The 17,188-nt window shown below is 43.3% G+C and overlaps 1 protein-coding gene across 3 annotated transcripts in view; it reads right to left on the reverse strand.

The window, feature by feature from the left end:
* LOC115171696 (brain-specific angiogenesis inhibitor 1-associated protein 2-like protein 1) overlaps window positions 1-17,188 on the reverse strand; it is a 73,545-nt gene that overhangs the window by 19,863 nt on the left and 36,494 nt on the right. For all 3 annotated transcript variants that reach the window (XM_029728745.1, XM_029728744.1, XM_029728743.1), the window contains 4 exons: window positions 3,003-3,155; window positions 2,588-2,743; window positions 1,740-1,875; window positions 1,328-1,556 (listed from right to left, as the gene is read on the reverse strand). In XM_029728745.1, the coding sequence (XP_029584605.1) occupies window positions 1,328-1,556; window positions 1,740-1,875; window positions 2,588-2,743; window positions 3,003-3,155 (674 nt within the window). The remainder of the gene's footprint in view (window positions 1-1,327; window positions 1,557-1,739; window positions 1,876-2,587; window positions 2,744-3,002; window positions 3,156-17,188) is intronic.

Below are 17,188 nucleotides of genomic sequence, written 5' to 3' on the forward strand. Positions count from 1 at the left end.
GCTCCCAGGCAGCTCTTAGCGATCCCAGAGCACAGCGCCCAGCCAGCCCCACCTGGAGTGGTCCAGTTAAGGGGAGCTCAATCAAATCAACATCTAATCAGGACCGGAACTACCACATGTACACAGCAGCTGGCGGTGTGTGTATAAATGCATGTGTGTGCCTTAGGGCTGGGCGGTATACCATATTTTACTATATACAGGTGTTGATGCACGGAACGGTTTGGGTTTTTACTTTACCTTCTATAACAGTATTTGAATGTTTGGTTTGTTAAATGTGATATGCCGTGTGTAAAGTCAATTTTTATAGTTTACTCTGCTACTTGAGTCCTTCCTCTCTCTCCATGCCGCTTTGCCACATAGACCTAGTCCCACCCCGTCACTCAAGGAGCACATTTGTTGTTGCTTGACCACAAGACACTTTCGTTCAGTCTGCATGGTCAATGAAGCACATGCAACAATGTTGATGACAACGATGTTGTTTCCACTTTGATCTTAATATAAATCCACAAGCGTTCTATAATTACAATATTAGTTTGTGTTTCTTACATCTCCAACAGCTAGTTTGTATTTTCTTAGCAAGTTAAGCTAAATCGTGTTAGCCACTAATGCTAATCGCTAGTTAGCTGGCTAACTGTTGGAGGCTTAAATCAGCATGTTGTTTGTGCAACATTATCTTCTAAATCAAAGAGGAATAGGCGAAGCATGAATATGATGGCTATATAAATAAAGTTTTAATGTAGCCAAAGATCACATGGTCCACTAGGAAACACTGGACATCACTTTGGTTCCTACCCTGTCACAATAACTCATCCATGGCATTTTCATTCGTTGTCATGTCAAACAACACTATTATGCCCACTATTATTCATATTCTAACTATAGAATTATAATAAACATTCTATTTCCATGATTCCAAAAGTTTACCCAAGGGTTTTGATCTAAATCGCAATTGCAACATTTGGTTAAAAATAAGGCCTAGTATTTTTGCCCATATTGTGGCAGTGTGGAAATGATCTCAAATGAGTGCAGGGAATGCAGAAATTGATGGAAAAGAATACAAAATTATTTTAGGTTGAAGTTAAATTGAACAGTATAAAACAATCCAAATGGAGAAAGACCCATTGAAATAATTTAGAATATATGTGTTGTCACGCACTACTCATAAAGCAAATTTAGAACTTTTATTAATCAAAAACATAAAATACCGTCATACCGTCAAATGTGAAAAATACCATATATGATATGATATTTTGGCCATATTGCCCAGCCCTAATGTGTGTGTGTGTGTGTGCATCACCATATGTAAGTATGTGTGTCTCTAACTTACTGCCTGGTCTTCTCCAGTTCTCCGTAGAGCCATCCGTCCCTCTCATCAGGTATGAGCAGGGTGATGATGTCTCCCTCGTCAAAGCTAAGCAGCGTAGCGTTGGTCCCAGAGGTGTGGGGGAAGATGGTGCGGACCCTGGGTCTCTTCACAATGTTGTTGAGTCCTGTGGCCACAGACACTGACCTGGGACCTAGACCGCCACTCTCCTCCCCTCCATTGTCCCTGTAGTCTGGAGAGAGAGGGAGAGAGAAGGGTTAATATACAGACACATATACACAGGTCCATGCATGCACCCACATACAAACACACACCAGCGATCAGCGGGGAGGACATGCGAACACACACACACGCATTAGAACACACACACACACGCACGCACGCACACACACACACACACACACACACACACTACCTGTGACACTCTCAGTCTCTCTGGTGACTGAGTTTGTTGTGGGTGTGTCCTGCGTGAACATACTGGCCAATGGGCTGGTCTGAGCCTTCAGTGCCGGGGCAGGGGGTGGAACTGTGTCCCGGAATATGGAGTTGCTCTAACCACAGGAAGTGGAACACAGGAAGGGGATAGTATGAGTGCTAGAATGTACAGTTGTTAGTAGTTAACCTGCCATTGGTACATTAGTAGTTAACCTGCCATTGGTACATTAGTAGTTAACCTGCCATTGGTACATTAGTAGTTAACCTGCCATTGGTACATTAGTAGTTAACCTGCCATTGGTACATTAGTAGTTAACCTGCCATTGGTACATTAGTAGTTAACCTGCCATTGGTACATTAGTAGTTAACCTGCCATTGGTACATTAGTAGTTAACCTGCCATTGGTAGTGGTACATTATTATTATTTTACCTTTATTTAACTAGGCAAGTCAGTTAAGGACAAATTCTTATTTTCAATGACAGCCTAGGAACAGTGGGTTAACTGCCTTGTTCAGGGGCAGAACGACACATTTTAACCTTGTCAGCTCGGGAATTCGATCTTGCAACCTTTCAGTTACTAATCCAACGCTCTAACCATTAAGCTACCTGCCGCCTAGTAGTTAACCTGCCACTGGTAGTGGTACATTAGTAGTACAGGTATTACAGGTTTTTACCATTTCATTATTATGATGAAATCACTGAAGCCAGTGTCATCACAAGGTATCTGTGTTGTGTTCTTTCGCTCTCTCACATTGAATCAGAAATAGATATTCTAATTAATAAATAGTTTTCTAAATGGTTAATGAATGAGTGATTCTGCCTTCTCACCCTACTGTGTCTCTGGGAGACGGGGGAGGCCTGGGGGGTGATGGACACTGGGGTGCGAAGACCCTCAATCATAGACATCACGCTCTCGGGCACGTTGGTGGCGTCGCCACACTTGTCCTGCCAGGTGGGCAGCTTCCCGAAAAGCATGTCTCTGGCCTGGGGTCAGAGAAGGAACATCAGCAGTCATAGTAGTTACTGTAGAATGGGAGCCTTGGGTTTGTGATGTGGTACCCCGCTAGACATTTGTATAATAAACGTGGTACACAGATGGGGTTATGGTAAATTCACTTCCAATTCCACCCCTAGCCTCTAGCCCACATCCCCTTAAAACCCCCATCATTTTAATGGATTGAAATCATGTTCAGGTTTTCTACTGACTGAGAACCTAGGAGGCACTGTAGCATAGTTCCAATACCTTGTCGTGGAAGGCAGCGATCTGATAGGAGAAGGTGCAGTGTTTGTCCACCAGGAAGCAGAAGCGTCTCTTCTCCTCCAGCAGAGCCTCCTTGCAGCCATCGGCGATGAACTTCTGCATGTCCATCTGCCCTGACCTCAGCGTCTCCAGGCACTGCACAACACAACAGGCCAATGACATGCTGTTATTTCAACTGCAACGACCAATTATACGGAAATATCTTGCTGCACTGACCAATCACACAGTCTTGTCTTGCCACATAGACATAGCTCAGCCAATCAGAGCTGCCTAGCACCGTAGGTATCAGGAAGTGAAAGGGCATTGTGACGAGAGGAGCAGAGATATAGGCTGGCTGGACGTTCTAATCTCTGTGTGGCAGGCAGAGACAGAGATACAGAGAGGTATTGTAGGGATACTGTACAAGGGAATGGAATGGGTTTTATTATCTAACATGGCTGACAAAGAAGAATAGATGAGGGCTAGGGAGGTGACAGTAGCAGACATGCTGACAGAAGAATAGATGAGGGTTAAGGAGGAGCAACAGCAAGATATACTGTGTGTCTAGGAGACTGAAAGTACATTCAAACTAGGCACGGGAGCTGGACAAGGTCAGTCGAAACGCTGAGTTTGTATGAGTTTGTTTAGTGTGTCTTTTGCTGCGTTTACATAGGGGGCCCAAATCTGACCTTTTTGGCAGTAATTGGTCTTTTGACCAATCGGATCAGATCTGAAAAAGATCTGATGTGCAATGATCTGATGTGATTGGTCAAAAAGATCAGAATTGGGCTGCCTGTGTAAACGCAGCCTAGGAGTCTTATCTGAAGGCACATTTAAAAACTTGGCACAGGATCTGAACAAGGTCAGTCGAAACATTTAGTTTGTATCGCTGAACGCTGAATTAAAAATGCCTTGTGGGAGTGAACAAAGAGTGTGTGGACAATGACACAACCTTCTTTTCTGTGTCTTATCTTCCATCACAGACATGGGTCACTCAGGAGGTCAGGGGTCAGAGTCTCTGATCTATGTGGGTGTGAATGGCTCTTATAACTTTGTCATCTATGGCTAAGTTTATGATCTCTCTATTCCTTTTCACTGTGTTTCTGTGGCTGGCAACTGTCAATATTTACAATCAATACAGTTCTATTGATTTGATTGGAAATGGAACTGAATGGGAGACCAATGAGCATACAGCACAGTGAGTTGTGATGTAAATATTGATCCTTGCTATCTGGGATCGTTGGTACATCTCTACCCCATTCAAGTTGACATGTAAAATGGTAAGGGTTAAGGTTAGGGTTTAGGGTCGGGATGTCCCAATGATCCCGTATAGCACTAACCTGTAAATACTTGGTACAACAATGACAAAAACAAAGACTAGTCAACAGACATGTAAAATGCATGCCACTATGTGTTGAATTATCAAAGTAGTTAATCTACTGTAGACTGAAGTATAATAGATGTCTTTAAAGTGTGTGCACTGAAACATATGACATTATTGTAGATACAGAGGAAAGATTATTACTGGATGTATTGTTGAGATTAGTTTTGAGATGATGTGTGTGCAGTTCATTAGAACTAAGACATACGCATGCTATAGGGTCCTTTAACCATATCTCTTTATGGACCTATTTATCTTGATTACATTTCATATGATCCTACAATGTCCCTGCAGCTCAAATCAATCTAGGTACATGAATCTGTAAGGAGAACACGGACAAAAAGAGCTTTGATTCATTGAAGACTTCCATCAGTGAATGCTTGACTCAGTTGCATACATGTGACATAGCAGCCAGTGTGCAGTATGGGTCTTGGGAACTCATTCACCCAGAAACACCTGGCATAACAACAGACCTGCACAAGTGACAGGGTCCAGTTTCACTGGGTTTAGCCCTAGCGGCAGAGGTTAGAGCAGTGGGCTAGGAGCCAGAGGGTCGTCGGTGCAAATCCTGAATTTGAAGGAAAATCTGGTGGGGAGGGAGCTGGCAACCGAAGGGTTGCGGGTACGAGTATCCTACAACAGAGTCTCACAACTCAATCGCTGGTTGAAAACTGTTTTCTGCCCCTCTGAAAAGATAGAATTTGTAGATAATTGGCCCTCCTTCTGGGACTCACCCACAAACAGGACCAAGCCTGGCCTGTTGAGGAGTGACGGACTCCATCCTAGCTGGAGGGGTGCTCTCATCTTATCTGCGAACATAGACAGGGCTTCAACTCCCCTAGCTCCACAATGAAATAGTGTGCAGGCCAGGCAGCAGGCTGTTAGCCAGCCTGCCAGCTTAGTGGAGTCTGCCACTAGCACAGTCAGTGTAGTCAGCTCAGCTATCCCCATTGAGACCGTGTCTGTGCCTCGACCTAGGTTGGACAAAACTAAACATGGCGGTGTTCGCCGTAGCAATCTCACTGGAATAAAATACCTCCTCCATTCCTGCCAATATTGAAAGAGATTGTGATACCTCACATCTCAAAATAGGGCTATTTAATGTTAGATCCCTCACTTCCAAGGCAGTTATAGTCAATAGTCAATGAACTAATCACTGATCATAATCTTGATGTGATTGGCCTGACTGAAACATGGCTTAAGCCTGATGAATTTACTGTGTTAAATGAGGCCTCACCTCCTGGTTACACACACTAGTGACCATGTCCCCCGCGCATCCCGCAAAGGCGGCGGTGTTGCTAACATTTACGATAGGAAATTTCAATTCACAAAATGGTATTCCTCTTTAAGGAATACCTGGGATAGGATTAAGTAATCCTTCTAAGCAGCATTCCCCAAGAGGATGGCTTTCACTTCAGCAGTAATAAATTCATGAACTTCTTTGAGGAAAAGATCATGATCATTAGAAAGCAAATTACAGACTCCTCTTTAAATCTGCGTATTCCTCCAAAGCTCAGTTGTCCTGAGTCGTCTCAATTAAAAAAAAAAAAGCTGTTGCACAGCAACTCACTGCCTTCCTGAAGACAAACAATGTACAGTGAGGGAAAAAAGTATTTGATCCCCTGCTGATTTTGTACGTTTGCCCACTGACAAAGAAATGATCAGTCTATAATTTTAATGGTAGGTTTATTTGAACAGTTAGAGACAGAATAACAACAAAAAAATAAAAAAACACATGTAAAAAATGTTATGAAATGATTTGCATTTTAATGAGGGAAATAAGTATTTGACCCCTCTGCAAAACATGACTTAGTACTTGGTGGCAAAACCCTTGTTGGCAATCACAGAGGTCAGACGTTTCTTGTAGTTGGCCACCAGGTTTGCACACAACTCAGGAGGGATTTTGTCCCACTCCTCTTTGCAGATCTTCTCCAAGTCTTTAAGGTTTCGAGGCTGACGTTTGGCAACTCAAACCATCAGCTCCCTCCACAGATTTTCTATGGGATTAAGGTCTGGAGACTGGCTAGGCCACTCCAGGACCTTAATGTGCTTCTTCTTGAGCCACTCCTATGTTGCCTTGGCCGTGTGTTTTGGGTCATTGTCATGCTGGAATACCCATCCACGACCCATTTTCAATGCCCTGGCTGAGGGAAGGAGGTTCTCACCTAAGATTTGACAGTACATGGTCCTGTCCATCGTCCCTTTGATGCGGTGAAGTTGTCCTGTCCCCTTAGCAGAAAAACACCCCCAAAGCATAATGTTTCCACCTCCCTGTTTGACGGTGGGGATGGTGTTCTTGGGTCATAGGCATCATTCCTCCTCCAAACACGGAGAGTTGAGTTGATGACAAAGAGCTCCATTTTGGTCTCATCTGACCACAAGACTTTCACCCAGTTGTCCTCTGAATCATTCAGATGTTCACTGGCAAACTTCAGACGGGCATGTATATGTGCTTTCTTGAGCAGGGACCTTGCGGGCAGCTGCAGGATTTCAGTCCTTCACGGCGTAGTGTGTTACCTATTGTTTTTTTGGTGACTATGGTCCCAGCTGCCTTGAGATCATTGACAAGATCCTCCCGTGTAGTTCTGGGCTGATTCCTCACCGTTCTCATGATCATTGCAACTCCACAAGGTGAGATCTTGCATGGAGCCCCAGGCCGAGGGAGATTGACAGTTATTTTGTGTTTCTTCCATTTGCGAATAATCGCACCAACTGTTGTCACCTTCTCACCAAGCTGCTTGGCGATGGTCTTGTAGACCATTCCAGCCTTGTGTAGGTCAACAATCTTGTCCCTGACATCCTTGGAGAGCTATTTGGTCTTGGCCATGGTGGAGAGTTTGGAATCTGATTGATTGATTGCTTCTGTGGACAGGTGTCTTTTATGCATGTAACAAACTGAGATTAGGAGCACTCCCATTAAGAGTGTGCTCCTAATCTCAGCTCATTACCTGTATAAAAGACACCTGGGATCCAGAAATCTTTCTGATTGAGAGGGGGTCAAATACTTATTTCCCTCATTAAAATGCAAATAATTTTATAACATTTTTGACATGCGTTTTTCTGGATTTTTTTATTGTTATTCTGTCTCTCACTGTTAAAATAAACCTACCATTAAAATTATAGACTGATCATTTCTTTGTCAGTGGGCAAACGTACAAAATCAGCAGGAGATCAAATACTTTTTTCCCCTCACTGTATACGAAATGTTTCAGTCTGGTTTTAGACCCCATCATAGCACTGAGACTGCACTTGTGAAGGTGGTAAATGACCTTTTAATGGCGTCAGACCGAGGCACTGCATCAGTCCTCGTGCTCCTAGACCTTAGTGCTGCTTTTGATACCATCGATCACCACATTCTTTTGGAGAGATTGGAAACCCAAATTGGTCTAGTCGGACAAGTTCTAGCCTGGTTTAGATCTTATCTGTCAGAAATATATCAGTTGGTCTCTGTGGATGGTTTGTCCTCTGAAAAATCAACTGTAAATTTCGGTGTTCCTCAAGGTTCCGTTTTAGGACCACTATTGTTTTCACTATATATTTTACCTCATTCGAAAACATAATGTTAACTTTCACTGCTATGCGGATGACACACAGCTGTACATTTTGATGAAACATGGTGAAGCCCCAAAATTGCCTTGGCTGGAAGCCTGTGTTTCAGACATAAGGAAGTGGATGGCTGCAAACTTTATACTTTTAAACTCAGACAAACCTCAGACACTGGCTTCCTGTTAGGGCAAGGGCTGGTTTTAAGGTTTTACTGATAACCTACAAAGCATTACATGGGCTTGCTCCTACCCATCTTTCCGATTTGGTCCTGCCGTACATACCTACACGTACGCTACGGTCACAAGACGCAGGCCTCCTAATTGTCCCTAGAATTTCTAAGCAAACAGCTGGAGGCAGGGCTTTCTCCTATAGAGCTCAATTTTTATGGAATGGTCTGCCTACCCATGTGAGAGGCGCAGACTCGGTCTCAACCTTTAAGTCTTTATTGAAGACTCATCTCTTCAGTAGGTCCTATGATTGAGTGTAGTCTGGCCCAGGAGTGTGAAGGTAAACGGAAAGGCACTGAAGCAATGAACCGCCCTTGCTCTCTCTGCCAAGCCGGTTCCCCTCTCTCCACTGGGATTCTCTGCCTCTAACCCTATTACAGGGGCTGAGTCACTGGCGTACTGGTGCTCTTCCATGCCGTCCCTAGGAGAGGTGAGTCACTTGAGTGGGTTGAGTCACTGACGTGGTCTTTCTGTCTGGGTTGGCGCCCCCCCCTTGGGTTGTGCCGTGGCGGAGATCTTTGTGGGCTACACTTGGCCTTGTCTCAGGATGGTAAGTTGGTGGTTGAAGTTATCCCTCTAGTGGTGTGGGGGCTGTGCTTTGGCAAAGTGAGTGGGGTTATATCCTGCCTGTTTGGCCCTGTCCGGGGGTATCATCGGATGGGGCCACAGTGTCTCCTGATCCCTCCTGTCTCAGCCTCCAGTATTTATGCTTTCAACTCTCTATAGAGACAGCAGGAGCGGTAGAGATACTCTCAATGATCAGCTATGAAAAGCCAACTGACATTTACTCCTGAGGTGCTGACCTGTTGCACCCTCGACAACCACTGATTATTATTATTTGACCCTGCTGGTCATTTATGAACATTTGAACATCTTGGCCATGTTCTGTTATAATCTCCCCCCGGCACAGGCAGAAGCTGACTGGCCACCCCTCATAGCCTGGTTCCTCTCTAGGTTTCTTCCTAGGTTTTGGCCTTTCTAGGGAGTTTTTCCTAGCCACTGTGCTTCTACACCTGCATTGCTTGCTGTTTGGGGTTTTAGGCTGGGTATCTGTACAGCACTTTGAGATATCAGCTGATGTAAGAAGGGCTATATAAATACATTTGATATGATTTGAACCCTGTGTAAAGTCAACCCATTTCAATATGCTGTTTACCTACTTACCTAACACACACACACACACACACACACACACACACACACACACACACACACACACACACACACACACACAGTTAAAGGTGAGGGACAGACTAGGGCTGCATGAGTGAGATCCCCATCTCGTCATCACAACACTGCAAAATCACCCTGCAGCCGTACAGCACAGTATATTACCCATAACAACAACACCATGTGACAACACACGATTCAATGTAATCTACCCTCCACACACTCCTTCACCAGCTTCCTGTCCCTATTGGAGCTCTTGAGTCATAGAGGAAATGGGAAAAGCCTTCCTATGGTAATTTGTTGTGGTCTCCATCCAGTTACTGGTCTGTATAATGAATTCAGGGTTTCCTTCAGGTCAAAAGTAGTTTACTATAACTGGAATAGGGGGTCATTCTGGATTGGTGTGTATTATTGTGCATTGTTCGGTATTACTGCACTGTTGGATTGGTGTGTATTATTGTGTATTGTTCGGTATGAGTGCACTGTTGGATTGGTGTGTATTATTGTGTATTGTTCGGTATTACTGCACTGTTGGATTGGTGTGTATTATTGTGTATTGTTCGGTATTACTGCACTGTTGGATTGGTGTGTATTATTGTGTATTGTTCGGTATTACTGCACTGTTGGATTGGTGTGTATTATTGTGTATTGTTCGGTATGAGTGCACTGTTGGATTGGTGTGTATTATTGTGTATTGTTCGGTATTACTGCACTGTTGGATTGGTGTGTATTATTGTGTATTGTTCGGTATTACTGCACTGTTGGAGCTAGAAACAAGCATTTCGCTGCACCTGTGATCACATCTGCAAAATATGTATGCGACCAATACAATTTTATTTAGTTAAAGTAGTGCACTATTTAGGGACTAAGGTGTCATTCTAGTCAAAACTTGTGCACTGTACAGGGAATAGGCTGATATCAGACAAACAGCCTTCCCTGTGGCTCAGTTGGTAGAGCATGGTGTTTGCAACGCCAGCATGGTGTGTGCAACGCCAGGGTTGTGGGTTCGATTCCCACGGGGGGCCAGTACAAAAAAAAAAAAAATGTATGCATTCACTACTGTAAGTCGCTCTGGATAAGAGCGTCTGCTAAATGACTAAAATGTAAAAATGTAAGTGTATGCACACTCAGTCACACACGAGGACAGTAACACAGTGACATGCACACAGGATCTCTCTAAAAAAAAGAAGCCATTTTGCAATTTGCTTCACAATTTCCCAGAGCCCACCTCCTAGACTTCCTACAAGAAAAGAGGCCCACCATTGTTTGGGTGGGCCTCAATGCTGGCCTTTCCCATAACACCACCTCCTCCTTATCATGGGAGCCATAACATCCCCTCCTCCTCATCACGGGAGCCATAACATCACCACCTCCTCATCACGGGAGCCATAACGTCACCTCCTCCTCATCACGGGACCCATAACGTCACCTCCTCCTCCTTATCACGGGAGCCATAACGTCACCTCCTCCTCCTCCTTATCACGGGAGCCATAACGTCACCTCCTCCTTATCACGGGAGCCATAACGTCACCTCCTCCTCCTCCTTATCACGGGAGCCATAACGTCACCTCCTCCTCCTCCTTATCACGGGAGCCATAACGTCACCTCCTCCTCCTCCTTATCACGGGAGCCATAACGTCACCTCCTCCTCCTTATCACGGGAGCCATAACGTCACCTCCTCCTCCTTATCACGGAAGCCATAACGTCACCTCCTCCTCCTTATCACGGGAGCCATAACGTCACCTCCTCCTCCTTATCACGGGAGCCATAACGTCACCTCCTCCTCCTTATCACGGGAGCCATTACGTCACCTCCTCCTCCTTATCACGGGAGCCATAACGTCACCACCTCCTCCTTATCACGGGAGCCATAACGTCACCTCCTCCTCCTTATCACTGACGCGTGCGTGCGGAGCAATACTGCAATCATTGTCCCTCCATGTACTGAGATAAAGCCACAGATAAGGTATCATGCCCAGGGACCTGAAACTCAACCTGGATAATTCAAATATTCCTGTGTGTGTGTTCATATATATATATGCGAGTGAAACAGGGGTGTGAAATGTAATAAATGCAACCATCTTGGTTGACACAATACATCTGTCAAGGCTAAATAATGGCTGTTGCTATGGACACATATCTTTAGTTCTGTGGAAACAGGTAAGAAAGCAAGGCGAGAGAGAGAAAGAGAGAGAGAGCGAGGGAGAAAGGGAGAGCGCGAGAGAGGGAGGGCCAAGAGACCGAGAGAGTGCGTGGGGAGGGTCAGGTAAATTACCAGTGTAATTCTTGGGAATTATTGGTCAATGAAGAGACAGTACCCAGGAAGTGTTTAGCTGTACTGGTGAGTCATCTACAGCTAAGCCCCTGTGTCTCAGCCCAGACGACAGGCCATCTGTCTGTCTGCCCCAGAGAATGACTGGCATACAGACAGAACGACACTCAGATCACTAGGGAGTCTGACTCAGAACACTGATCCCTCAGAAGCCTAAACAGACAGCAAAACAGGTAGATTGGCCACATGGATAGAGAGAGACCGATAGAGAGGAATGAGAGAGAGAGAGACCGACAGAGAGAATGAGAGCGAGAGACTGACAGAGAGAGAGGAATGAGAGAGAGGCCGACAGAGAGAGAGGAATGAGAGAGAGAGAGAGAGAGAGACAGCGACAGGAATGCGAGAGAGAAATATGAGAGAGAGGAATTTCATTTTATTATCTATTTTAGTCCTTATTTGGACTAATCTTCCAAGAGTCCTTAAATATTAAAATACAATTTATAATACAATTACATTTTCACGTATACCGCACTGTTACAAACAGACATAATACACTAACATATTGACCAGATAAATACTCTTAACAGTCTGAAAGGATAGATTGATTCATTCATCTACCAAAGTCCTGCACAACCTTCCAATTTATTATATTTAAATGGTTCTAAAGTATTGTTTGAATTTATATACTGAAAGGTTTCTGGTTTGCTCAGATTAATAATTACATTTCTGTATTGCTCTCTTTATTGCTCTGTCTGGATAACACATACAGTTGAAGTTGGAAGTTTACATACACTTAGGTTGGAGTCATTAAAAGTCGTTTTTCAACCACTCCACACATTTCTTGTCCAACAATTGTTTACAGACAGATTTGTGGATGTATTTCAAGGCCTACCTTCAAACTCAGTGCCTCTTTGCTTGACATCATGGGAAAATCAAATGAAATCAGCCAAGACCTCAGAAAACAAATTGTAGACCTCCACAAGTCTGGTTCATCCTTGGGAGCAATTTCCAAATGCCTGAAGGTACCGCGTTCATCTGTACAAACAATAGTATGCAAGTTTAAACACCATGGGACCACGCAGCCGTCATACCGCACAGGAAGGAGACGTGTTCCGTCTCCTAGAGATGAACGTACTTTGGTGCAGAAAGTGCAAATCAATCCCAGAACAACAGCAAAAGGACCTTGGGAAGATGCTGGAGGAAACAGGTACAAAAGTATCTATATCCACAGTAAAACGAGTCCTATAAATACCGCTCAGCAAGGAAGAAGCCACTGCTCTGAAACCGCCATAAAAAAGCCAGACTACGGTTTGCAACTGCACATGGGGACAAAGATCGTACTTTTTGGAGAAATGTTCTCTGGTCTGATGAAACAAAAATATAACAGTTTGGCCATAATGACCATCGTTATGTTTGAAGGAAAAGGGGGGAGGCTGCAAGCCGAACACCATCCCAACCGTGAAGCACGGGGGTGGCAGCATCATGTTGTGGGGGTGCTTTGCTGCAGGAGGGACTGGTGCACTTCACAAAATATACGGCATCATGAGGATGGAAAATGATGTGGATATATTGAAGCAAAATCTCAAGACAGCAGTCAGGAAGTTAAAGCTTGGTCACAAATGGGTCTTCCAAATGGACAATGAACCCAAGCATACTTCCAAAGTTGTGGCAAAATGGCTTAAGGACAACAAAGTCAAGGTATTGGAGTGGCCATCACAAAGCCCTGACCTCAATCCTATAGAAAATTTGTGGGCAGAACTGAAAAAGCGTGTGCGAGCAAGGAGGCCTACAAACCTGACTCAGTTACGCCAGCTCTGTTAGGAGGAATTTGCCAAAATTCACCCAACTTATTGTGGGAAGCTTGGGGAAGGCTACCCGAAGTGTTTGACCCAAGTTAAACAATTTAAAGGCAATGCTACCAAATACTAATTGAGTGTATGTAAACTTCTGACCACTGGGAATGTGATGAAAGAAATAAAAGCAGAAATAAATCACTCTACTATTATTCTGACATTTCATATTCTTAAAATAAAGTGGTGATCCTAACTGACCTAAGACAGGGAATTTCTACTAGGATTAAATGCCAGGAATTGTGAAAAACTGAGTTTAAATGTATTTGGCTAAGGTGTATGTAAACTTCCCACTGCACCTGTAGATGGTGGACAATCTATTCCTAGTACTTACTGAATGTCTGTCTCTTACCAACTGAATACTGTTGTGAATAATGTTTGGCCACTTTAAATGGTGTACATTGTGAAATAAAATAAGCATGTTTTTTTTCAATTATCTTGTTGATTGATGACCAACCAAGAGCATTGAGCATGACTACAACAGAATAACCATATCTCCACCTTAAAACAATCCTGTTTTGTTCTGTGCAATCTGCAGCCTCCTAATTTAACTTGCTGATGCATTTCCCCAGACCACAGAACAGGACTTCACCTGACTCCCAATTAATGCTTGGGTTGTTAGCTTAAGAATGTTTCCAGGGAAAATATTTAGCTTTCCTTCTGATCATGCATGCATGCTGTTTTTTTTTAATATATATATATTTTTACATAGATTAGTTATTTGACAACCATGATAAGCGGCTGTCTAGCTGCACCCCTAGCAGTTTGGTTTCTGCCACTTCCTCAATTTGTACTCACCCATACTTAATTGTATCCCATGCTGTGTTGGCCTTTTCCAGGTGGAACAGACCAATATAACCTTGGTTTTCTTGGTGTTCCGGCAAACCCTCTCCATGATATTTCCCAGATCTACTTGTAGAGTTTGCTGTACCTGTTGAACCGATTGTCTTGCTGTATAAATTGTGCAAATGTCCCCTTTTCCAGTGACCAATAAAATGTGTATTTCAGTGGAGCTGCAATCTGTAGTGTGATTTAAATCATCCTCTAGATAAATCAGCTCCCAGGGTACATCAGCCAAATCATTTTGAAATAGCTCATGATAAAACGTCTTAGCATTTCTCTTGACCACAGTCCTTGGGGATTTCTTTGGGACCTTGGTGTTCATGGTTATGGTCACAATATTATGGTCTGTCCAGCCCACTGGCATTGATCAGGCTTTTAAGCATTGCAATGGTATATTACAGAAGATCAGATCAATGCACGTGTCTGAATGGTGACCCAACTTAGTTGATGATCTAGTAGTATCATTAACCATTTGTTTCAAACCACAGTTCTCAGCATATCTCATCAATTTAGTTGTATTTGAATTATTATGATCCTTCCATTTATATTAAAATCAGCCGAGATAAATACATCTCTGTTACCATCTGTGGCCTGGTCAAACCCAGTGCATAAGTCATCCAGATATGACACCTTAGAGCTAGGAGGTCTATACACATCCTACCAATATGGCTGCCTGGTGAGGCAGATGTACTTGAGCCCATGGTGCCTCTATTTGACATACATTAAGGTTTTCCCTCCTCTTAAAAGGGATATGATTCTGAATGTACAGTGCTACACCCCCACTATTCTTATTCCTGTCCCTTCTATGTAGATTATATCCTTGAATGTTCATTTACCCATCATTTACAGATGCATCTAAATGCGTTTCGTCAAAGCTAAAATATGAATATTATTTATGTTGACCAAGTTAAAATCCTGATGTGTTTTGTTAGGAAGGCTACATACATTAACCTGAGCTATATGCAACCCTTTTCTTGTCAAGTGTATTCGTTATAGTTGAAGTTGTCATGATACACTACAACACACAAACTCAGATTTGAACATTGGATTAAAATAGCCAGGGAGTTACTCTAGAGACCTGATACAGTTGCCCGTTGATGTAAAGTTTACCCATCACCAAGGAGACTCGTTGATTCAGGCAACGCTTTTCCTTCATGATGGGATACAGTTTTTTTTCTCCTTTCATTGATCTCCGTGGGCAAGTGATCATTCATTCCAAAATCAATGTTTCGGAGTTCTCTGCCCCTGTTCTTCCCCATTTCCATTTGCTTAAAATGTTATAAAAAAATGCAATGATAGCCCGGGGCCCATTCCCAGAGGCCTTACCTATTCTATGGACTCTGGAGAAAGTGACATTACGCACAACATCAGTGGGCAGTTTCAGTTGAGTTGACAAAGTCTCGGACAGTGTCCTCACAGCTTCTGCTGTTGTCTTTCTCCGGTATCCCTGAAAAGATGAGGTTGTCCCGCATTGATCGACACTGTACATCAAGCAAGGTTTCTTTAAGTTGTTGGTTCTCCTTTCGCACCACCTCCACCTTGCCATGAATAGAGTCTACAGTACCTTTCAGCGCCGTGTTCTCTTTCCTTAAATCATCAATCTGACATTAGCTGAATTCTAGACTAGCACATAATGCATTGATGTCCTCTCGTAATATATCCAAGATATCAAGTTTGACAAGCCTTTCATTGATGGATTTCAACAAGTCAACATCCATATCCGTAAACCTCTCCACACGTGCGCACTCTTGCTTGGGGATGGTTTTATGACATCGTTGATACCGCTTGGACAACTTGGCTTTGGTTTGTATTGTTGATTGGGTTTGTTGTCCTTAACAGGTGATTGAATCCTCCGAAACCAGCGACATGTTTATTTGAGCTCGTAAGTATCTCTCGTCAATGTATTGTTCAAGCTCTTCAATGGATACTGAATCATCCAACATGTTTGCAGGCAGAAAATAACAAAACAACGGATGTATCTTTCCGGACCGGTACAGGACGTGGTAGATACACCCAATAAAAATGGACTCCAGCTATGGACTCCGGTCAAAAGTAGTGCACTAAGGAATAGGGTGCCTTTCGGGATGTAACCATCAACACTGATGTGCTGACTATTTAATATGAAGCTGCAGTTCATTCTATCTAGTGACAGAAAACAAATCAATATGAAAATAAACTATAGGCCTAAACACTGACTTAATACAGTGATTTAGCCCATTGTCCTCTGTCTCATTCTGCTCCTGTTTACTCTGTGGCTTCCTGTAACCTCCACCTGTGACTGTAACACAGCTCTGCTCTGCTCTGTGTTTGTTTGTGTGTGTATGTAAGTCTCTGAGCCTGGGTGCAGTCTGTTGATAGTCTTGTGACCAAACCAGGGATCTGACTCTGACGACAGTTGTCCTGTTATATTAGAGCTGGTCCAGGACCAGATTCTGGGGTTCTACTCTCAGGGTCAATGTTAGATCTACTGTAGCCTGGTCCCAGATCTGTAATACCTATATTTATCTATACAGATGCGCCATCTTAATTTGACCCTGCTTCTCACAGCAGGAGAATAGTCCTGCAGCAACAGGTAATATGAATTATTATGTGAAATATAATTGATGGACATTTTTGTAGGGGTTGACACATTTTTTGTTAGTACAAATGAAGTCTGAAATGTTAAAGTGGAAATTACAAACTTTAGAAGACTTTTTAAATCTTAAATACACTACAATTTGTATGTCCTGCTTTGCAGGGAAATTCTCTGTGACAACATAATGATCAAATTAAGATAACAGATTTGTAAGTCACTGTTGCACAGACTTTCTGTAGCCTGGTCCCAGATCAGCAGGTAAAACAACTCATCTGAAAATTGTTATCATGCATATCACGTTTCAACTTCATGTATCTGTACTGCA

This window comes from Salmo trutta, chromosome 32 (genome assembly GCF_901001165.1).
Source record: "Salmo trutta chromosome 32, fSalTru1.1, whole genome shotgun sequence".
Classification (NCBI taxonomy): Eukaryota; Metazoa; Chordata; class Actinopteri; order Salmoniformes; family Salmonidae; genus Salmo; species Salmo trutta.